The sequence below is a fragment of the Muntiacus reevesi genome, chromosome 3 (genome assembly GCF_963930625.1).
Source record: "Muntiacus reevesi chromosome 3, mMunRee1.1, whole genome shotgun sequence".
NCBI lineage: Eukaryota > Metazoa > Chordata > Mammalia > Artiodactyla > Cervidae > Muntiacus > Muntiacus reevesi.
Genome location: NC_089251.1, coordinates 231,880,165 through 231,904,888, shown reverse-complemented (window position 1 = coordinate 231,904,888; position 24,724 = coordinate 231,880,165). Strand labels below are relative to the sequence as shown.

Genomic DNA, 24,724 nt, shown 5'->3' with positions numbered 1-24,724 from the left:
TCTGGATTAGCTATAATAATCTGCTGGTGCGTTGTAAAGAGATCCTTCAAATATAATAGAGATGAGGTATGGAAAGGAAGATTGGAGAGTGTGACGCTTAGGTCCTAATTTTATCCTGAGCAGGAAAAAAAAAAAGTAATACAATATTGTAAAGTAATTAGCCTCCAACTAATAAAAACAAATGAAAGAAAAATAAAAGAAACCATATTTTCAAAGAAAAAAAAATGTCATGAAGAGATCAATCACTGGCTGTGACATCAGAAAGAATGGAGACACTCCAAGAAAAAAAGTGTGCATACTTTGGGGTCACCCCTGAGCAACATGATGGTCTCCACATACTCATTACTCATTCAGTGGGCTTGGTGGCTACCAGCTAGTGAGACAGGCGAAAATTTGAGAAGGCAGGCCTGAAATTATTCCTGCCATTCCAAGATCCTACAGAAAACTTATGACTTTGTATCTTACTAAAATATGATTGGAGAAAGCAGAGTACTTGGACAGTGAATAGGATAGGGCATGGTTGTTCTGGTTAATATCCACAACTTGACCTCTGGAAAACCATCCCTTGATCTCTAGCATGGGGTTTTGTAAATACTCCTGTCATGGTTGGTTTCAAATCACCAATGTGACATCACTGAATGTGAAGTTGGCAAGAACTGCACACGGTCAGCGCCTGCAAGCTGGCTGGAACTGACTCCAGCACCCAGAGACTCCAGCACCCTTAGGTGCTCTCCAGAGCCTAAGTCTTCAGGAGAGGACATGAGAAAATCTTTCTAAGGAAAGGAGGCAGGAAGTGGAGACAGATTCATACTAAGCACAGGGCTTGGGGAAGCACACTGCTTCTTGCTTTCCCCATCTACTCTCCCTATAAACTTTTCTGGTAATCAGTGAGAACCAGTTCTAAGCCATAAGCCTGACTTTTGGCATTGCTAACTGATTTTCAGAAGCAAATGACTTTCAGAAACAAAGATGATAACAGCAATGTAACCAAAAGAACTGATTTGAAGTAAATTCTGTTAAAAGAATAAAAAAAGGACTCAACAATTTATAAAAAAAAAAATCTGCTTATCTCTGTGTAAGAACTTTTACACTGCCTCTATTGTCCCTTACACATTTAAAGCCTTTGACTGAGGAAGCTGACAAGGAGGGTTTATGTCGCATTTAATGGAAAGTTGGATTTGTGGTAAGGAAGAGGTGCAAATATTTTGCTTACCAGTTCTGGACGGAAGTCTGATGTTGATTTATGCAGCCATCTTAGCCCTTTGTTTCTGTTATCACAAAGGTGCAGCCTCAGGGCCCCGTTATCAGACTCAGGAGCTAAGCACCTCGCTCCGTGTTTAATAAGCCTTAACCAGGTGTAATTAAATTGTTGAAGCTGCGGGGAAAATGTATAAGGAGAAGGTGACTTTTGGCAGCAAACTCTTTGCTAAACATTTTTATTAGTAATGCTTAGGAATATAGGCACTCCAGACAGATGTTTTATGTTCAAAATCCTGGTATTGCCACTTTCAATTCTGATAGTATGGCTGTATTATTTACCCTGTCTAATCTCGTTTTTATAATTTTTAAGTTGGATAGCAATGGAGTAATGTCTGACAAGTGTTGAGCACACAGTAAGACATCAATAAATGTTAGCTGCAATATTAAAACAATCATTTAGTACAATTAGTACATGTCTGTGAATGGGTGCCCTTTTAGGTGTTCTGAGTTGCCAGGCTAACCTGGTACTTGAAGTATTGGAGCATCCAAACCACCACACGATTCAGGCCCCTAGCCACCGGGGCTAGAGGGAGAGCTAAGTCCCAGTCCTAAATGACTTTGATGGGAATTACTAGAAAATTGGACTCCTAGAGGCTGTGTTCTATTATAGGAAAGGTTAAAAAACTTTCTTCACTGATAGCACAAAGAATCACCAGGTTGCATTGTGTTAATATCTCCCAGTTCACAGCAACTCCTCTTGGAGAAGTCCAGTTTGGGGGAGTTGCCAATGTCTAAAATAAATACTGTTTTAGGTAATGGGCCTGTGTTTTTAGTTTTTATAAATTTTTTAAACTTAGTTCTATCTGCCTGGTCAATATACTCTAAAGCACTGGGTCTGTAGGAAATTTGTTGTTTTCAGTTCAGTTCAGCCTTTCAGTCATGTATGATTCATTGCCACCCCATGAACCACAGCACGCCAGGCCTCCCTGTCCATCACCAACTCCCGGAGTTCACCCAAACTCATGTCCATTGAGTCAGTGATACCATCTAACCATCTCATGCTCTGTCGTCCCCTTCTCCTCCTGCCCTCAATCTTTCCCAACATCAGGGTCTTTTCCAATGAGTCAGCTCTTTGCATCAGGTGGCCAAAGTATTGGAGTTTCCGCTTCAACATCAGTCCTTCCAGTGAACACCCAGGACTGATCTCCTTTAGGATGGACTGGTTGGATCTCCTTGCAGTTCAAGGGACTGTCAAGAGTCTTCTCCAACATCACAGTTCAAAAGCATCAATTCTTCAGTGCTCAGCTTTCTTTATAGTCCAACTCTCATATCCATACATGACTACTGGAAAAACCATAGCCTTGACTAGACAGACCTTTGTTGGCAAAGTAATGTCTCTGCTTTTTAATATGCTATCTAGGTCAGTCATAACTTTCCCTCCAAGGAGTAAGCGTCTTTTAATTTCATGACTGCAATCACCATCTGCAGTGATTTTGGAGCCCCCCCAAAATAAAGTCAACCACTGTTTCCACTGTTTCCCCATCTATTTGCCATGAAGTGATGGGACCGGATGCCATTATCTTAGTTTTCTGAATGTTGGGCTTTAAGTCAAATTTTTCATTCTCCTCTTTCACTTTCATCAAGAGTGTCTTTAGTCTTCTTCACTTTCTGCCATAAGGGTGGTGTCATCTGCATATCTGAGGTTGTTTTACACCAATGTAAATATATTAAAAAAAATAAACTGCTGCTAAAATCTACCTAAATACTTTTATCTAATGCATCATTAGATAAAAAATAAAAAATCACATCATTGTAATGTGATTGGGATTTAACTTAGATTATCAAGTATGTTATTGTGTTAGAAATTTCCATTCAAACAGTAGTCCCTGGATTAACATTAGCATCTCCTGGGAGCTATTCAGAAATGCTGAATTTCAGTCCCCACTATGGATGTATTGAATCAGAATCTGCATTGTAACAAACTCCCCAGATGACCTGAATGCACATTGAATTAGAGAAGCACGGATGTGTGTCATAATACAAGGATTTATTGAAAAGGGACATTTTAACTGATTGAAAAGGGACATTTTAACTGATTGAAAAGTTAGTAACTAAGGAGACATCTTAAGGTGAAGCTAGGGCTTGATGGTTCAGCACTAGGGTTTTATTCCTTTTGAGCTTTTACGGATGAATCCTACAGTCACCAGCTTAATATTAAGCCTCGTTAATTCTGTCAAAAATAAGTCAACTTCCTCCATGTTCCTTTACGTTTAATTACTCAAACCAACCTAAAGAAGCAGAAGCTAAAAATGAGTGACAAGACAAAAAATGAAGATGGACGTTTGTGGAATGCAGGGGCTACATGATTCATACTTTTTGTCTCCTAGCATCCCTTTGAGAGATTCAATGGTTATTGAGAATTTGGGTTTTCAGGTAAAATACTGATTAATCAGACACAGAAAGTCACTATAATGATGAGTCTTAAAGGACTGCATATTATTTAATATTTTACTTTCATATAATTTGGACTATTTATGGTTTTGTCTTATACTTTATGACTTGATTTCCTCTTTGAATTGTTAATGCATGAAAATTATTTCTTTCAATTAATTTTTGACACTTTTCTCTTCCCTTCTGTCTCCTCTTTCCTAATTAAGAAAGAATTCCATTAACTTCAAGTTTACAATCCATGGCTGAATTATATCAACAGAGATGACAAAAATATCTTTTTATTTTCCTAGCAGCAGCTTTGAATTAAGAAGTAAACATGGGATGTGATTGAAAATAAAGCAATATCTCTAACACAAAGCAAAGCAAGCCTAGAATCCCATCACAAAATAATCTCCCTGGCAGAGAGTTATCTGCAGTTTTAGGGGGCTGAGTTCGACTCCTGAATCCATGTTCCTGTGAGTCCAATATAGCAGCCAAGCTGATAACTGTCCAAACAGAATGAGAGTGGGTAGGAGCATATGTTGGAGAGGGAGGTGCCATCGCTCAGAGCTCTACAGAGTCATGGCTCTGCTTTCCCAGGCCCTACTCCCTCCCCTAAATACTGTGCTCAGATCTGTTGAAGTTCGGTTGTAGAGTTTTCCACCATGGATCATGAATTGTGCTATCTGCATTACTCCCTTAGGAGTACCTGGGTGGGGGAGGGGGAAGGACGGGTGGAATCAGAGAATAAAACTGCTCCCTTAGATTAATTATTTAAGAATTTGTATGACTTCATTTTTATCATTTTGTCTTTATATGTAATGTGTTACTTTTCTCATTTTTGCCTTTATTACTATAGCAGTGAATATTTATAGAGCACCAAATGTTCGATATTACTTTTTAGGCTTCCTATGTAGTATGTAATTCCATCCTCACAACTGCTTTGGGGCCAGCACTATTATCATTGCCATTCACCTAAGGGTTAAGGAATTTGCAGTTCATGCATTTTTAGAAATGGTGGAACCTGAACTGGGTCCATGGTGGGTTGACTACACTATTCACCTTTATTCCCTCTGTCACTGTCTTTTACATTTAGAGGTAGACCCTAAATGTCACCAACCTTATGATGATACAAAAATGTGAAAATTAGTTATGAACATCTCGAGTGAGTGATGAATGTGTCATACCCTTCACCTATCAGCCGCACTAGCACCATCAGCTATACCAACTATGAGAGAGAAAACCCCAGCTCAGGGTACCTTGCTGCTCCCATCACAGTCTTCCAGAATGGCTGTGGTGTTTTTGATGGAAATGCATTTACCCAAGGCCACATTAACAAGCTAGGAAGCAAAACATAAAATACACATTAAGAACAAAATATTTTAAAGTAGAACAAGACATTCAGAAAACACAGAATATAAAACAATAATAAGGTTAAAGATAGTTAAGTTAATAGCTTAGCATTACTTAGCACTATACGATTTTATTGGTTGCTATCTCTAACAGGGACATAATGTAATCTTGCTGAAGTACAGCTTCAATCTGTCAATTTAGGCCTGTGATTCAGCCACAGAGCCAACACACAGAAGCTTTTAATTAACCCTTTCCTGGAATGCTGAACAGGAAAAGAGCAAAAGGTGGCATGAGAAGCAGTTATTTTCTTGTCTCAAGTTTGTCTGATGCATATATTAAAAGTCAGTGCACATACTTGCAATTTAATCAAAGCAGTGGTTATGGGCTCTGTTCCCTGGCTGACCCCTCCAAGCTATCTGACTGCTTAGGCACTGAATCATAGATAAATTGAGTCTTTCAAAAACAGCAGATTCCAGCTGACTCCCGGTCAGAATCTTCCTAATGACTCAGGCAAGCTACAATTCATTACAGGGAAGTCACGAACGCTAGTATGGAGCCAAGCTTAAAGACACTTTCTGGCAGGCCCCCAGGTTTTTAATGGATTTGCAGGGTCCAATATGGAGGCAGCTGTCTGTAAGTCACCATTTAATGCAGAGAAATGTTGATTCCCTTGCTCCCTCTGACATTCCGGGCAGGTCTAAAGAGAAGGTGGGTTAATAGTATAACACAACTTGAACTTTTCAGACTTCTGGAAGAGCTGTGTAGAGCTCAGTCTACACTCAGGGAAGCGCCCTGTGCTGGCAAGTGGGGTGGTCTCTGTGGCCAGGGACACTATTTATGTCCCCTCCTGTTCCAGGGTAACTAACCAAGAGCTCTAGCTAGGGAGCACTGTAGGACGCAAGTTGGGGTGCTCACAGAGTTGTCAGATTTCATAACAGTGCTCAGTGGGTTCGTTCGCACTTTTACATGCTTAATTTTTCCTACAGGAAAGCAGGGGGCATCTTTAGGGTCCAGAAAGTGAAAAACAAAACCTAAAAACAAGAGGTAAAAGGGAAAATACTGGTAAGCAGGGGACTGATACTGAATATGAAAAAACCTGGAGTTGAGGTCTTCCACACATGATGGAAAGCTAAAACGTTAGGCTCTCGGTGGAATGGAATACAGGGGAAAACAATTTATCCATTAGCACTGGAAGACAAAGGGGAAGCTTCTCCCAAGGGAATTGAAACCTTACATCAACCTTCATTTGAGTTTGAGATGCACACACCACTTGCATTGACTAGGAACCCTGATAGAACCCTCAAAGCACTGGGGAAAAAAAGCACATTAAAATCTACCAGTTTTGTTGTTTCTGGGGTGACCCACATGCAAAACAATTCTGGAACAGACTCTCCAACAGAAATTTTCAAAGGAAACTCCATTCACAATTTAAAGTGACAGATTTGGGAGGAGACAATTGGCTTCCCAGGTGGCACAGTGGTAAAGAATCAGCCTGCCAATGCAGGAGGCGCGAGAGATGCAAGTTCAATCCCTGGGTTGGGAAAATACCCTGGAAAAGGAAATGGCAACCCACTCTAGTAGGCTTGCCTGGAAAAGTCCACGGACAGAGGAACCTGGTGGGCTACAGTCCATGGGGTTGCAAAGGATGAGACGAGTGAGTGACTGAGTGTGTGCACACACGCGTGCACACACACACACACACACACACACACACTCCATCATTAATGGGAACAGTCAGAACACACAGGAGGAATCCACCACCATGAACTTCAGGGAAGAGAGTTAACAGTCATGTGTGGAGGTAGAATAATCCTGGAGTTGAAAGAAAGGAAATGATGTCCCAGTTGATCTTAACAGAAAAAACAAACAAAAACTCCTGTACCTATAGATTATGCAGAAAATATCTTCAACTGAGTTTGGAAAACTCTGGCTTCAGGACAGCTGACTAGGATGCCCTACTCCAGAACCTCTCAGAATCTCCGGTACTGAGTGCAGAGGGAATGTGGTATAAGAGTCTGCCAAATACATGTGACCACAGAATCCTCTTTGACAGCATAACTTTGCCCAGAACAGTGTTTGGGAACCCCTGGTCTAATTAATTGCTTTGTATTTATTTCTCACAATCCTTTCTTCCAAGCACTAAAAGGCACGAGAAGGAGAGAAACCTTTTCTATCCTTTGCCTCCCTTTCCCCTACTTCATTTGAAGATATTTTCTCTTTCCTCCTTTTGGAAATTACTGGGGAAACTGCTTTCCTTCATTCATATAGAAATGGTTTATGAAGTGGTAAGGAATTGATATTCTTTCTCTCATTATGAATAGTTCTGAAAACTGGGCTCTCACTTAAAAAATACATCTATGCTTTTATTGTGAACCATACCAACCTTATTTTAAGATCAGGAAATATGTATAAATTTTAATTTATCCATTTTGAGCTATTTCATTTTCCAATTTAGGAGGTTTGAGTTCTCTATGGTTTATCCCAGAATTGGTAAGCACTAGACTAGAAGCTGTTTGCTGAGTTAAATCCAATATGAGTTCAAATTATTGCTGAGGTTCTTTTATTATTTTCAAATATTTTTGGTTCAGTGAGAAAAAAAATTATTGTTATTTTTAAAAAGTCAAACTTTCCTAGGTGTGTAGGTTGAAAGAAGGAATGATATGGAGCAAGTAACAAAAAGTTGTGGGTTTTAGTTTCTTAGAACTTAACAAGATTATCTATCCAAAATAATGATTTAGTTAAACTTCCTCTGAATTTCCTGGCGAAAGGTCCTTTTTTTAATGGTAATAATGCTCCTTACTTGTTGCTTTGGAGGTAACCAATATCATCTTTATTAAAATTTGTTTCAGGAACACAACAAATAAGGAGGAAAACAGGAAGAAAGAATTTATTAAAATCATTTCTGCATTTTGTTGTAGCTCAGGCATCAAGAGAAAGCTCTTTCATTAGACGAGCTCTTCAAAATTCGAATGGAAACTATTAGACAAGCTAACCTCAAAGAGGAGGCAAAAGATAGTTTTTTAGTTCCCTCTGGTGGTTAAAGTCCAGTAATGCTCTTACTGAGATTCTGAGTTTTTAGGACAGGAAAAAATTACTATCATGAGAATTTCTTTTTCTTTTATCCTGCTTAAGAAATAGAGTTTTAAAAAATGTAAATTTATTTTACAGTCATATTACTTGAACAGTGTATAAACTCAGGGTATTCTTCCTAAAGAATTATCTAAGATAAAATAATCAAGTTGAACCTCTGAAGTAGCAGTTATGGCATTTTGACCTACAAAGACAGGCAGTTATGCTATATACAAATTGGTTACATATACTTAAGTGTCAGTTGAATTTAATGAAGGCAGAACAAATTCTTAGACTGGTTTTCTTTCTTTCCCACTTTTCCAGAATCTCCCTTATACCACTGAAATGGCCTAAGTGTTCTTATCATCAGGAAATTTGGTAGGCAGAGAAGGATTGGTTTGTACAATCCACTTGCTAGGGAGAACTGAAAAAATAAAATGATGTGAAAAGAGCAGGCTTACTGAGGGCCAAGTCTGAACATTTTGCAAGAAGAAAAAGAAAACAGCACTGGGAATGTCTGTAAGTAAAAATTAAATGAGAAATAAAATAGTAAAAGAGATTAAAAATTTACATGACCAGGGAAGACCTCTAGATCAAGGCTTGACTAATCATCTCTAAACTTCTTATATGGTAAAGATCCTCATCTCTTGCCATCCTCTTCAAATTAAGCCCCGCTCCTAGAATGGGTTTGAAATGCTTTTTAAGAGAGTTTTTCTCCTTCCTTATTTTTTTCTTAGCTTTGTACTCTTTCCAACCTATCAAGTTTGATTTCTTTCCTTTTGGTATGTTATTTTGTGCCCTGGAATTTTCTCTGCTGTTGTCTGACAATTTCCGTTATTTTCAACCCCTCTTTGAAATCTACAGAACTCTAAATAAACCATGTCATCCCATTGCTTAACCCTACTCAGTAACTTCCAGTCACATTTTGAAAAAAGAAAGAGACAGAAAAAGACGAGGGAGAGAAAATCCTTACTCTGTCCACAAGGACCTGTGGGGTCCATCTCCTTCTCCCTCTTGACCTTCACCTGGCGCCATTCCTCCTACCTCCTCACACCTTGATAACAACATCCACCTTCTTTCTGGTTCCCGAATGCCTCAAGCTGCCACATGTCAGAGTTTTTGCATAAGTGACATCCTTTGCCCGGGGCTCTCTTCTTTACAGCATGGTGGACTCTTGGTCTTTTAGACCTGGCCTTCAGTGTCTTCATACAGTTGACCACTCTTAAGAAAAATTCATCACTTGTGGCCAGTTCCCTGAATAAAAGCTACTATATTTTTTTATTTACACTTTTCTTGTTTATTTCTTTATTATCTTTCTATCCTACTCAGCTTTAAGTCCCACAGAGCCGGGATCAATCTACTTTATTCTTTACCCTACAGTCCAGTTCTTAAATAATGCCTGGTTTCTTGACACTTGGTGTTTGCTGAATTAATCAACAAACATGGCTTCCTGGAAGCCTTCCTCAAGTTTACCTAATATGTGCAGTCAAGACAAGGCACACTGTGTCTCCTCTGCACTCGCACTTGGTGCTTATTTATAAAGTAATAATTCATCCTTTCCCACACATTTTCAAAAAGGTTTTTACCTTGTATTTTCACAAAGTCGGATTTGAAGTTGCTGCTTGAACTTACCACACCACTCGCCCTCACAATGGGAGCCTTCAAGTCTGGAAAAACATTCTCCAAGTACCACTTGAAGCTTTCGCATTTTAGCTTCTTTCGAAGTTCCCGCTGTTGGGTAAGGTTTCCGACGTCTAGCCCTTGGTCTACGAGGTGATCCCCGTGGCCATAGAAGAGCTCCTTGTACTCATCGAGCCAGACCTCAGCCACCCGCACCAGGTTCCGCTCCACCGTCTTCATCCGGTCTCTGGGGAAGGAGTAGGGATTCTCACTTCGGAATATGTGTCCCACTCGGGAACAGGGAATGATCTCAATTTCGCCACCACACATCCACACCTGCAACAGGTTAAAAATATGTATCAGTTATCAAATGATTGTCCACAAATCATCGGCAATTAACAATAACAAAAAAACCACCTGGGGACTATTTCCCCCCTGTTGGAGTAATACTTTTCTAATATCCTTTTCAACAGAAAATTAAACTCAACAGGTTTATTTAATTTTATTCTATTGGTGTGAACCATTTTAGGATTATTAATTGATATGTTTTCTCTTTTCCTCTCCTGAATTGTAAATCTTTTTCTTCCCCCCGAAAGAAATCCTCGCAGAATCCCAAAGTATGAAATGTGTAACACAAGTTCTTGCTTTAGTAGAATCAAGGTAAAGAGTATATGTTTCAATTTTCTCAATATCCCCTTCTCACATTTGGGATGATCTGCCTGACTTGTGGAACACAAATTGAAGACCTCCTTTCTTGATCAAGAGTTCAAAGTCACACCCCTATTACTATATACACCCAACTCCACAGGAAACCAGGTAATGTGGATACTCTGCACTGTGGCTGCCACCACTGATTTCTCAGATATTAAATGGTTATATAAACATCCAGCATTATCTGAGCTTCCCTTAGTTACTGTAGTATGGCCTTTTGGTGGCCTGCTCTACTGGCTCTTTTTATTCTTCTGTCTTGTACTCTCCAAGATGGCCTATTACTAAATAATTTCATTACTTCTAATATATTAGAAAAATATATGAGTTATTTGTATCAAATATTCATCTCACAGCATTTACACTAAATGGCAGACAATTATTTCCCTCACATTCAGATGCAGAAACTGTGTTGTGAAATATGAGGGAATGCTAATAAATTTCATGAGAGTTATTGATTCTTCCAAATTCAATCTGGGATATGAAGACATTAATCCAGAGGCCCTAATATTTCTGTGAAGTTTCCTCCCAGAGGCAGTCACATATCTGATTGTATTAGTAAAATGAAACCATTTAAAAGTGCTAGACTCTTAATTGTAAAGATAATTTGAGAAACACTCAGCGGTACCTTGAAAGAGAGCTCCATATTTTCTCCACCCCAAACATCGAGCCCAGGATCATATGTTCCAAGTTCAAAAAAGTAATTTTTATCAATAGAAAATAATCCACCTGCCATGACGGGACATCTACAAAAAGAAAAGTTGGCTTTTAAATCTTGCATGTCAGGGGAGCTCAACTTTTAGGGAGTGTTCCCTAACAAGAGCATTTTAGATTAGTTACCACATGTAGGGAGGTCTTGGATAAAGTCACAAAGAGCACCTAAGTGACAAGTTCCCTGGTTCTTGTGGCAGAACTTGATTAGAGTCAGCAAAGACAGGGTCTGGAACTAGGATTCTTACTTGGCCTTGACTCTTCAACACAAATTCTCCAGAGATGTTATTTTCAATAAGTTATCTAGTACTATTTAGGAAAGAAGAGTCAGGCACTGTTTTAAGTGTTATAGATGTATTAACTCAGGCCTCACAAAAATCCTGTGAGTATGTATCCCTAAGAAACTACAGCCCCAAAAGGCCAGAAAATTTCTCAAGTTCACAGACCCACCAGTCTGTGGGCTGTACATCTGGGGTTCAAATTTAGGGAGTATGGTTTGACTCTAAGATCTCTTCTCCACTATACTGCCTCAACAATACAGAAACGTTACAATAGCTTGTTATGTGGCCAACACTTATATATACAAATATATATATATATATACTTTCCCCCCCCTTGGCTGGGCTGCAGGGCTGTGGCATCTTAGTTCCCTGACCAGGGATGGAACCCCGCACTGGGAGCTTGGAGCCTTAACCACTGGACCATCAGGGAAGTTCTTGGCAAATACTTTTTAAAACACTTTATATAAGTATTATCTGATTTAATTCTCAAAACAATCCAAGAGGTAGCTACTTCTGTTAGTGTTAATATAAAAATGAAGAAACCGAGATAGAAAGAGGTTAAGTAACTTTTTAAAGCTCACACCACTAGTATATAGTAGAGTTGAGATTTAAACCCAAGGGGTCTGACTCTAGAGTCTTCACTGCCGTTATTGATCATGGGGAAGAGAAACTACTCTTGAGTCAGCAGTTAGAAAAGGCAGTAATCACGTCCCATGGTGGTTGCCATGGGGCCAGCTGAAAGAGGTTTGTGTGGAAGCTCTGTAGCAATCTCAACGGTAATGTAAACCTTGCCCCATACCTAGCTCTCTTCCCCCATGATTTATGTGTATTTTTTTAATCTGTATCCCAAATGTCCTTTCCAGACTATCCAGAATGCATTCCCTTTCTAACATTATATTGAATAAATCTGAACTCAGTCACTACATTCACTTTCAGAATTGGATTCTGAAAAAGGCAAAGAGGTTCTTTAGGTGTAGAGTGTAAGATCAGAGCAAGTATATTATATGCAGGCAGATTTGGGTTTGAATCCCAATTTCTTCTTCTGCAAGCTGTATATAACTTGGACTGCAGGGAGATCAATCAACCCTGCATATTCACTGGAAAGACTGATGCTGAAGCGGAAGCTCCAATACTTTGGCCACTTGATGTGAAGAGCCAACACATTGGAAAAGGCCCCAGTGCTGGGAAAGATTGAAGGCAAAAGGAGAAGAAGGTGGCAGAGGATGAGATGATTGGACGGCATCACCAACTAAATGGACGTGAATTTGAGCAAACTCCGGGAGATAGTGATGAATAAGGAAGCCTGGTGTGCTGCAGTCCACGGGGTTGCAAAGAGTTGGATATAACTTAGTGACTGAACAATAGCAACAAATATCCCCAAGAAAATTACTTAACTCTCTTAGGTCTCTATTTCCTTATCTCTATAATGGAAAAAACCACAATCTCTTTCCTAGAGTTATAGAGAGGTTGCACAGTGCTTAATAAATGGTCGTACTCTTCCTTCACTGGTTAGGAGTATTAATTGTGAAACATCACATTTGGAAGAATGTAAGGCACTGTTTGGAGGGGTGAGTTCAGGGAACGGATGCTGCATTGTATACAGGCTGGGCTCGGACTTTCTTTTGGGACTTTCTGGCTGAAGTCTGCTCAAGTTCAAGGAAAGCTCCAGGGTTCCTGCTGCTCTGCTTGAGTCTGGCAGAGTGCTTGTCCTACAGGTCTAGACTTTGGGGGAGGCGTTAGGAAGCCCCCACTTTAGCTTCAGGTCTAAAATCTGTTCTTTAATCCAGTTTCTCCAGCAATAAAGCCCCAACTTTAATTTGCATCTAGCTTCTGTGTCTGTTTCTCACTTTATTCACAGAACTTGGCCCTCCTCCCAGGGAAAGTATAGGATTAGACTCAAAAAAGAATTAGAATGATATTTCTACTACTATTATTTATTCTTAATTTTCACTCATGTTTACGTCAGTGTTACATGTGTTTATATAGAATTTATGCAGCACGTTTTAGTGGCTTATGTTTCTTTGTTTGCAAATCTTAGAGAACAGAAATAGTGTCAGTGAATTTCTCGTGTTGAGAGCTGAATAAGATATAACTACCCACCTAAAAGGTGAGTTTGGGCTGTGGGAAAGTATCCCAGGAGAAGTTTTTGCTTTTGGTCATCTGTTGGCTAGAACTGTAATTCTTGGTGTTCTATAAATGATGGCTTACGCTTGTTTTGTGGAATTGCTTCCTATGTCTTTGTAAGAAGATACATGACTCCTTCCTAGTCTTAAATTTCACATACTTACCTTATTATATCAGTTTCTTTAATTTTGTTTTTTGCAACAACATCTGGAGGAATTGTTCTCCAACCAAAGTTCATTGGCCACACAAATATGCCTCTTTGAAAGTTGTCCACTGTCATGTAACTAGTCAAGGAAAAAAAAAATGCTACCTGAGATCATTCACATAATCAACCTGACATCATGTGTTGTGCAAGTGAATGAAACAAGCACTTATGAAGATGATTTTAGATCACCACAAAGCTTTTAATAACATTTCAATGAAGGATATGAATATAATTAGCATTAGTGCTGAATTGCTTGCTTTTAACATACTTTTAATAATATTCTGGCCATTTTGAGGGGAAAAAACCCTACTTAAGAATATACATGTGTATGTATATATGTATATATACATACCACAAAAAGAAGAACTAATCTTAAAAATAAATATTTGGGTGTTCAGCTGAATAGAAAGAGGAAAGTCCTGGACACCGAATATTAGTATTTATTGACATTTAGGGTTAAGAATTTGTGATGATCAAATAAACAATTGGATAGATCTGCTTTGATCTCATGATATATATCAAGTATTTCAATTTATTTAAACAGGTAAACTGTGTATTACTTAGATTTGCAAAGTTGTACATTTTAGAAGTATGACCACTACCTTCTGCTGCTGGTTAAAAAGTCACTTAGAAGTATCCTGTGCAATATGACAAGTATTACCTCATATCCTTATCATTGATGACTTCAATTACTGGACAGGCTACTTTCTTTCTACTTAAGTGAACTCTTTCCAGGAGAGGTTCCAACCAGCCAACGTTACATTCCACATGAGAATCTAAGAATGTCAACACATCACCTAGAGAGCCAGAAAAAAACAATTTGAAAATGCAATATACTTAGTGTGTGTACTTCGTGTTCATAGGTCCTGAAGATTGCTCCATAAATGTGGTTGTAAGCATAGTAGTCTTTTCTTCTTACTGAATTTCTTTGTCTCTCTAATTTCATTCTATAGTGAAATGAAAAAAAAAGTTGGTTTCTAGTAGTCTTTTGGGGCAAGTATCATTTGTGGTTGAAAAACAATTGATAAACCACTTAGAATGAGGAGTCAAGGCTCTGGAGGGAATATTTAGTATTAAAGGTAGTTGCTTTTGTCCTTTTAAGGAGGGTAAATCCCATTAACTCTTGGGGGTGGAGGTCTGAAACTTTGTTTTGCGGAAGACGAGGAAGAATCTGAGATTCCAACTTTAGCCTGAGAAATGATGAAGAGGAAAAATCGTCCCACACTATAACATCGAAAAGAAATTAAAGTGGGGGAACTAGTAAGACTAGGAGGTAGTTTTAAATGTGTTACAGAGGGGGAACAAGGAATTGTTTAATGGGTATAGAGTTTAGCTTCACAAGATGAAAGGAGTGCTGGAGATTGGTTGCTCAACAATGTGAAAGTACTTCACAGTGAACTGTACACTTGAAAAATGACTCAGATAGTAAATTTTATATATGTATTTTATCATAATTTAAAAAAAGAGTTACAGGAGAAAAGAGAAAAGAAACTTGGAGGACAGGAATAATTTTGAATTCTTTTTGTTCTATTAGTTGTGTGAAGTAACACTCTCTTTCCAATGAAAATTTTAGCAGTGGTCTACATTATTCTAAATGATTCTGTACAAGTGGATTGTATGTGTGTGAATAATAACCAGAGGAATCTGGGTCCTGGCCAGAATCCTATGTGTAATCTCAGACCCAGTCATGCATGCATGCATGCTAAGTTGCTTCAGTTGTGTCCAACTCTGTGCAACCCTATGGACTGTAGCCCACCAGGCTCCTCTGTCCATGGATTCTTCAGGCAAGAATACTGGAGTGGGTTGCTATGCCCTTCTCCAGGGAATCTTCCTGACCCAGGGACTGAACTCACTTCTCTTGTTGTCTCCTGCATTGGTAGGCAGGTTCTTTACCACTAGCGCCACCTGGGAAGCCGAGGCCGAAGGATATTACAAAAGCTTTACCTGGCAGGCCTCTTGAGGGAAAGCTGCCATCTCCACACCAGACTTGGTTCATAGTTTGTGCCCTAGAGTCTCTGAAGGAAGATACAATCAAGGACTCAGGTCCTCCAGGCTCCTTAGCTGGACATGCACTTGTAAAGAACTGCATTCCTGACCCAGGTTCACCCAGTTGGAGACTGTCTCAGGCCAAGACTTCTTTCTCACCTTGTGGGCGATGGGCAGATCTTCAGGACATTTTTTTCTTACTACTAGCCCTTCCCCCTTTCTCTCATCCTGGCCCCCAGGCTCTAAAACAGGAGGAACCTTATTTCAGGTTCTTTGGTCAGTAAGATGATCTACACATCTACTCTGATCCACCAGCCCATTCTTCCTTGGGAAAATACTGAACACTGGGGGAGTCAGTGCTGTCTTCTGTCTGGCTTCCTACCTATACTTTTTACTTATGTGATTGCAGGAAATGCTTGAAGACTTGACAGTTACTTTTATTTTGGTTTATTGTTTTAATTGACCACTCTGACTCTTAGCTGCACCCCTCGGCATCTGAAAAACCTACAATAACATCACTGATTTTTGATTTGTTGCTTACTCTGTGCCAGATACTGTTCTGAACATTCTGAATGATTGTCTTATTTCTTATTTAAGGTTTATCCTTGTGACAAACCTGAAGTATAGGTCTAAGTTTTATCCGCATTTAAGAGGAATGAAACACTTAGGCAACTTTGCCAAGTTTGCAAAGCTACGTGGCAGTCTGGTACTAGAAAATATCTGCGTACACCCTCTTGTCTCTCCCCTCCCACCCCCCACAAATGAGAAAGAGACAGAGCTATGAGTATTGGAAAGCTTAAAGTAAAAGCAGAAGATAGCAACAGGCAAAGAGAAAGGTGCAAATAAATACCTGGATGATAGATTATTATCTACTGAAATGTCTAAACTACTTCTTAATGAAGAGATCTTACTAATTACCTGATTAACAATGGAATTTTTGCATAAAGGTGAAGGGACTAACCCTAGCCAAAGTCTTGATGGGAAGGGGTCTTGAGATGTCTGTTTAGATAGGAACAGGCTGTGCTAGCCAGAAGCCCCTCCCCATCTCATCCACTACTCTTGGAGGTGCATACATCTCCTGATCATGCTGGGATTGGGGTGGGGGGAGGGTCCTATTTTCCAGGAGTTATGGATTGCTTGATGATGGAAGCTATAGTTTCCTAAGGGTGTCCTCTTGCATAGACTTCTCCTTATCCTGGAAAGGCTTTTAGGGTTCATCTAGGTGTATAGGGTATACAAGTATGTTTGTTTAGTCTTATTGGGCTTCCCTGGTGGCTCAGATGGTAAAGAATCTGCCTGCAATGCAGGAGACCTGGGTTTGATCCCTGGGTTGAGGAGATCCCCTGGAGGAGGGCATGGCAACCCACTCTAGTATTCTTGCCTGGAGAATCCCCATGGACAGAGGAGCCTGGCAGGGGCTACAGTCCGTGAGGTTGCAAAGAGTCAGACATGATTGAGCAACTAAGCACAAATGGTCTAGCGGTATAGAATGTATGAAAGTCTGTCTTCTTTCTCTCACCACTCCTACTCCTGGTCCATTCAGTCTGGGGGTTTAAAAAGTCTAGTCTCTGCTAAATTGCCTTTCCCTATCTCCATGGCAGGTTTACTGGGTCAAAGGGTCTGGATCTACTTCTTCAGTCCTCAGTGGCAGCAAGATGGATCCTCAAACCTGCATTTATTTCCCCACTTGTGGGCATGGTGAAATGACATAGGATTGAATTTCCCCAGAACTACCTTCATTGTAGCTTTGCTTTTCTTGGCCTCATTGGATAAATTATTTAATCTCTTTGAGCTTTACCTTATGGAGATATTTCTAAAGTATAGCTAATACCTAGATTCCTAATAGCTGCTACGATGACAGGTTTTCAACAGTTGTTCAGGATAGAGCTCAAAATAACTAACTCCATATTGATAACTACCTGGAATGTTGTTCTAAGAGTAGATTCCAGGCATATTGGATTGTTTGCAGATGGGTTTGGTCATAACTTAGTTTTCAATTTTTTTGTGTCAACTCAGACATATTCAATGTGCCAAATAGCTGTGGCTCCTTGTTGAGCACTGAACCCCCTTAGATTTAGCTGACTAGCTTAGGATACTGCTCCAGCAACAGTTGGTGATAGTGTTGTGTTTAGAGTTCCTTAATGAATGTGGACCTGCTGCCCATTTAATTTTAAAGAATGATTTATAAGTGATGCTAAGGAAGCTACCTGTTTGACCTGCAGAAGAAACGAGTTGTAGAAATTTATTAAAGGACTGTTGCTCTTCAGGGAATGTCAGCATTGGCCAGAAGTTAGACGTCACTTGTTGTCCACATATTTAAAATTAGCCAACTGATTCTTAGGAATGCTCACAGCACTGCAGCTATTTTGCTAACTTCCATGTTATATAGGAAATGAGAATCTGGTCTCTACTCCGACCCTCCAGAATCACAGCACTATTAAACCTGCCTACCTGCAGGCTGCTCTCATCAGGGTTATAAATGGCTTGGTGTGTTCAACACTATCATGATATCTGGCTTGTTCTTTGTATCCAAATTACCTTGTTTATTTTTAACTTCTGTTGCCTTTATGTAAAAGACTTTCCCTTGAGACCCACTTTTAATTTTTGAAATTCTGCTTGACCTAACTCCTCATTCAAAGTAAACAACTGATGACTGAATCAGATCAAGAGAATCTATCATGCCCTGGAGCCTGAATGTAGACATTGCTTGAAGTTATAGAGTTATAGATTTGCCCTTATTTCTTTGTGGAAGACCCTAAAAGACTCTCAGAGAGCCTGATAGTACTCTGAGACCAAAACGGGGCCAACTCGACTTCTGCTTCTGCATGTCCTTGACTAGCTGATCTCAACCGTGCCTGTGGTTCCTCTTCTCTTTTCCCTGAATCCTAAAGGATAAACCAGTAGCTCAAGGCCTATCAGATTCTGGATTCAGATTCTTATCTTTGATCTCTTTGCTGGGTTATGCATTCCAGAAAAATTCTGCAGTGGCATCAATGCAGATCTCTGATTACAGACACTCTTCAGATCCAGAGCCACCTGCTCCCTGTACTTGACCTGTGAGGGTTGGGGAGTGCCCGGGGGAGCTTGGGAGCACTCACTAGGCTGGTCAGCCTGCTCCTTGCGGGCCCTGAGTGGTCCCTGAATTACAGCCTTGGCTAGCATTGTACAGGAGACACGAATCAAGACCATCCCCAAGAAGAAGAAATGCAAAAAGGCAAAATGGCTGTCTGAGGGGGCCTTACAAATAGCAGAGAAAAGAAGAGAAATGAAAAGCAAAGGAGAAAAGGAAAGATATAAGCATCTGAATTCAGAGTTCTAAAGAATAGCAAGGAGAGATAAGAAAGCCTTCCTCAGCGATCAATGAAAAGAAATAGAGGAAAACAATAGAATGGGAAAGACTAGAGATCTCTTCAAGAAAATTAGAGACACTAAGGGAAGATTTCATGTAAAGATGGGCTCAATAAAGGACAGAAATGGTATGGACCTAACAGAAGCAGAAGATATTAAGAAGAGGTGGCAAGAATACACAGAAGAACTGTACAAAAAAGATCTTCATGACCCAGATAACCATGATGGTATGATCACTCACCTACAGCCAGACATCCTGGAATGTGAAGTCAAGTGGGCCTTAGGAAGCATCACTATGAACAAAGCTAGTGGAGGTGATAGAATTCCAGTTGAGCTATTTCAGATTCTAAAAGATGATGCTATGAAAGTACTGCACTCAATATGTCAGCAAATTTGGAAAACTCAGCAGTGTCCACAGGTCTGGAAAAGGTCAGTTTTCATTCCATTCCCAAAGAAAGACAATGCCAAAGAATGCTCAAACTACCACACAATTGTACTCATCTCACACGCTAGTAAAGTAATGCTCAAAATTCTCCAAGCCAGGCTTCAGCAATATGTGAACCATGAACTTGTAGATGTTCAAGCTGGTTTTAGAGAAGACAGAGGAACCAGAGACCAAATTGTCAAGATTCGGTGGATCATCAAAAAAGCAAGAGAGTTCCAGAAAAACATATATTTCTGCTTTATTGACTATGCCAAAGCCTTTGACTGTGTGGATCACAATAAACTGTGGAAAATTCTGAAAGAGATGGGAATACCAGACCACCTGACCTGCCTTTTGAGAAACCTATATGCAGGTCAGGAAGCAATAGTTAGAACTGGACATGGAACAACAGACTGGTTCCAAATAGGAAAAGGAGTACGTCAAGGTTGTATATTGTCACCCTGCTTATTTAACTTATATGCAGAGTACATCATGAGAAATGCTGGGCTGAAAGAAGCACAAGCTGGAATCAAGATTGCTGGGAGAAATATCAGTAACCTTAGATATGCGGATGACACCACCCTTATGGTAGAAAGTGAAGAAGAACTAAAGAGCCTCTTGATGAAAGTGAAAGAGGAGAGTGAAAAAGTTGGCTTAAAGCTCAACATTCAGAAAACTAAGATCATGGAGTTTGGTCCCTTTACTTCATGGGAAATAGATGGGGAAACAGTGTCAGACTTTATTTTTCTGTGCTCCAAAACCACTGCAGTTGGTGACTGCAACCATGAAATTAAAAGATGCTTGTTCCTTGGAAGGAAAGTTATGACCAACCTAGATAGCATATTAAAAAGCAGAGACATTACTTTGCCAACAAAGGTCCGTCTAGTCAAGGCTATGGTTTTTCCAGTAGTCATGTATCGATGTGAGAGTTGGACTATGAAGAAAGCTGAGTGCTGAAGAATTGATGCTTTTGAACTGTGGTGTTGGAGAAGACTCTTGAGTCCCTTGAACTGCAAGGAGATCCAACCAGTCCATCCTAAAGGAGATCAGTCCTGGGTGTCCATTGGAAAGACAGATGTTGAAGCTGAAACTCCAATACTTTGGCCACCTGATGCGAAGAGCTGACTCATTGGAAAAGACCCTAATGCTGGGAAAGATTGAGGGCAGGAGGAGAAGGGGATGACAGAGGATGAGATGGTTGGATGGCATCACTGATTCAATGGACATGAGTTTGGGTGAACTCCGGGAGTTGGTGATGGACAGGGAGGCCTGGCGTGCTGCGGTTCATGGGATTGCAAAGATCGGATAGGACTGAGCAACTGAACTGAACTGAAGTAAAGCTGGTGCAGGACCCTGAATTTCCTTAAACCCCCCACAGGGTTCAGGTGAACTTTAGGGCCACTGGATTTATCCTTAGATGAGTCTATTACTAACACAATTCAAATAGATCTTTCTGCTTCTTTCCAAACTCAGAAATTAGCCCTCCATATTGCTCTACCTGTGGGTCATAGACACTGCCATCCATAGGGAGACAGGGACAGAAATTGAGAACACATGCTTTGAAACTTCACAGCACCTTGCCAGAGTAATATGTTAATTTGTTGTCTACTTCGTATATATGAGTGTTAAAATAGACACATACCCACATATATGCAATTATGTTTATATCTAGATATACGTATATATAATTGTATGTATAGCTATATATTTTTCCCATTTCTTTTTTAGGTAATTCATTTTTATTATCATTTATAAAGGGGTCCACAACAATGTTAATTAGAAAAATAAAGTCCTTTTATGATAGTTTGGGAATATGCCCTCTACTGAATAGTGACAAGTAATTAAAATGCACCTAGCTGGTGTTTTTCAGAGTTGTGACCCCTCAGTGATTCATTAAAACAATTTAGTGGGATGCATATTGCAAAAAGTTAGAAACTGGCGGAATAAAATGATGGACATAGGAGTGCTCATTGTTCTATTATTTCAAATTTGATGTGTATTTGGAAAAGATTAAACTAAAATAAAGATGTAGCCAGAATAAAAAAATTAGCAGCTTCTTACCTGTTGCCTTTTGTGCCCCTGCCAGCCTGGCTCTTATTAAGCCATGTCTCTCTTTGAGGCGAAGAATCCGAACTTTTGGAAACTGAGACATGTACTTATCCAAGTTATCTTTTAGGTAGTCTATATCAGGGAGAAAATAGACAAGGCAATACTTTTAAAATAAGATCTGGATAAGATCAGATCAAATCCCCAAAACTATGACATTTACCATATAAAAGTAAAAGTCACTATATTTTATTCTTTGAGCCATGATATCATTTTCTTAGATGGATTTTTGTCTGGGTTCAATACTCCAAGTTTCTATTTTTCTAAAACTCAAATCCACCTTTCAGTGTAGGTGAGTTACCAAGAGGAGGGCTTACTTTTTCTGAGGATTTGTCAGGACAGGTACAAATTTACCTTGAAATAAATGAAGCTCAGTTTCTGCACAAACTTTTCCCCTTGTAAAGTCCTCTTCTAAGACCTAAGAGAGAGACTATGCATTGTATGCAAATTGAAAAATTTGCAAAAGAAAGATATTGCAGCTGCAATTGGCTAAGACCATTGTCACTTCCTACTCTGACACCCTCTCCATCACACCTCTGCTCTCTTGCTCTTTTGGGGGGTGTATATTTCTGTAGCTTACAGTTACTTCTGTGTATGATTAAGCTATTGACATATCCCAGATAGGAATGGCTTCTGCGAATACTTCTGCTGCTCACTTTTCTACTAATTGTGTCATCTTTCTCTTAAAGAGGACCTCACAGAATCCTTCAGGGCCACAAAATCTGAATAGGCCATTCCTAAAGGGACTGTTACCAGCTTGGTAACTAGATTCGATTTCTGTTGATGCTTTCAAGACCACTTCTCAAAGTTTTCAACCTGTTTCCTTACATATCTCCCTGCTCCTGGAGCTCGGTGTGACCCTGGTAGGCATTCTAAGAGACAGAACTGAGAACTGACTCATGTCCTTGACGTCATGACCAAGGCTAAAGTGTTCTATTAAGGTTGCTGTCTCTTTGCTACTTTTTAAATTTTTCTGAAGTGGGTTGCACTTGGGGATTTTTGTAATGTGGTCTAGGACCTTTGGCAGTCATGGAACCTCTTACATACCCAGTTTTTTACAGCTCAAAGAGAGAGATTCTTCACTGTAATAAACAAAACAAAAGTAAAGACAGTGGTGAATTCTGCCTTTGAACTCTGTTGGAACCTCATTTTTCTGGTACCATTGGCAACTTGTCTTCTCAACTCTTTGCTGAACATATAATAAAGTAGAAGCCGTACGGCTTACATTTCATTGTCTTCTATAACTAACTCTTAATTGTGGCATCTTTGCTTGTTAGATTTCATAAAAAGGTATTTATGCAATTGTGAAGAACATCTTCTGGTCTTCAGGATCTCAAAGTACCCATCTCCAAAGACCTGTAATTAGAAAATCACTCCTACACAGCAGAGAAGTCATAACTGAAGGAGAGTCTGCGGTGACTAGCTGGACAAGGCCATGGATGGTTGAGCTGACTTTCCGTAATCCACAGATGTTTGGACTTAGGCCTCTAAGCCACAATATCAAATAATGATTGCACATTTATAAAACATTCATCCCTTATCAAATTATCCTGTAATTTTTGTATCCAAACTGTTATTGGCTCACATCAAACTGATTTTCCAGGGGGTAGTTTTCTTACCTTTGGTGCTGAAGTCATCCACCAGTAGAATCTCCTCGATGAGGTGGGGAGGAGAGCGGTTGAGGACGCTATGTACAGACCTCAGGAGAGTGGACCACACCTCATCCACAAAGCACATGATGACACTGGTGGTTGGGAGGTTATTGTGAACAAGTTGCTCTGCACACCTGGGCCAGAATACAAGCAGAGCACAAAAGGTGTGCCAACAAGATCCACAAGGTTTAAGAGGAAGAGACAGCAGAAATGGAGCTCTCTCTCCCTCTCTCTGAGGACACAGAGAGAGGTGACTGTCTATAAGATGAGGAAAGAGGCCTCACAGAAACCCAAGCTGCTGGTGCCCTCCTAGGCTCTAGAACTATGAGAAAATAAATGTTTCTTGTTGTAAGTCCTCTAAAAATAATCCACGAGGTGCAACTGTGTGTAAATACACATGCACTCAAGTTATCTATCAATCATCTATCTACCTACCTATCCATCCATCTATCATCTATCTATTTCTTTATGTTTCTCTATCATCTATCGTGGAGAAGGGCATGGCAACCCAGTCCAGTATTCTTGCCTGGAGAATTCCATGGACAGAGGAGCATGGTTGGCCACTGTCCATAGGGTTGCAAAAAGTTTGACATGACTGAAGTGACTGAGCATGCACACATCATCTCTCTATGTATCCATCTATCTATATGATGATTTTCTTGTGCACTTTTGCTGGAGAGAGTTATAAATAAAATAAAGAGCAGAGGAAGTACTTTTGTTTTTGTTTAGTTGCTAAGTTATTTCTGTCTTTTCGGCAACCCCATGGACTGTAGCCCGCCAGGCTCCTATGTCCATGGGATTTCTCAGGCAAGAATACTGAAGTGGGTAGCCATTTCCTTCTTCAGGGGATCTTCCTGACTGAGGGATCAAACCTGTTGTTTCCTGCATTGGCTCAATGACAAATGTTGCTAAGAGGCCTAACCATGCAAGACATGAGAACTTCCTGTGAAGGCATCACCCTGTAGTGGAAAAGACACTGCTGTTATAGTTGGTGAAGACACTATTTTGAAGCTCACCACCAAAATTTTTCAAATTATCATCTAGATTCTTTACTCAATCTTTCTGTGCCTCAGTTTCCTCATCTGTAAAATGAGGTTACGTGTCTTATTGAAAAGAGATTTACAGCTTAATTAGAATGCATGTGAAATGTCTAGCATGGTTTCCGGGCCCAGGAATTCACCAAATGGTAGCTATTGCTTTCCTAATTAAGTTATAGGCCACAAGAGAACATTCCTATTCTCTTATTTAATGTTACTTAATTAACATTAATTCACTTAATGCTACAAAACAGTTTATGATTGCCTTCTCAACTGGCCTTCTGCCAAGTGCCAAAGAAAATATTCTTTCCCACTGCATGTGAATGTATTTATAGATATATATGATATGTATTATATACTGCTTAAACTCTTAAATAGATAGCTTCCATATCTATTTAAGGGGTCCTTGCTGAGACTCTTTGTGCTCCAGGGTAGCCATGTTGAAATAATTTTGCTGGCATGGAAATGAG

At 39.8% G+C, this 24,724-nt stretch overlaps 1 protein-coding gene across 3 annotated transcripts in view; it reads right to left on the bottom strand.

Annotated features, from left to right (window-relative positions):
• GALNT5 (polypeptide N-acetylgalactosaminyltransferase 5) overlaps nt 1–24,724 on the bottom strand; it is a 104,900-nt gene that overhangs the window by 3,873 nt on the left and 76,303 nt on the right. For all 3 annotated transcript variants that reach the window (XM_065927857.1, XM_065927855.1, XM_065927856.1), the window contains exons 2-9: nt 23,185–23,351; nt 21,521–21,640; nt 14,363–14,498; nt 13,661–13,780; nt 11,009–11,126; nt 9,685–10,008; nt 4,890–4,970; nt 1,214–1,375 (exon numbers count right to left, since the gene is read on the bottom strand). In XM_065927857.1, the coding sequence (XP_065783929.1) occupies nt 1,214–1,375; nt 4,890–4,970; nt 9,685–10,008; nt 11,009–11,126; nt 13,661–13,780; nt 14,363–14,498; nt 21,521–21,640; nt 23,185–23,351 (1,228 nt within the window). The remainder of the gene's footprint in view (nt 1–1,213; nt 1,376–4,889; nt 4,971–9,684; nt 10,009–11,008; nt 11,127–13,660; nt 13,781–14,362; nt 14,499–21,520; nt 21,641–23,184; nt 23,352–24,724) is intronic.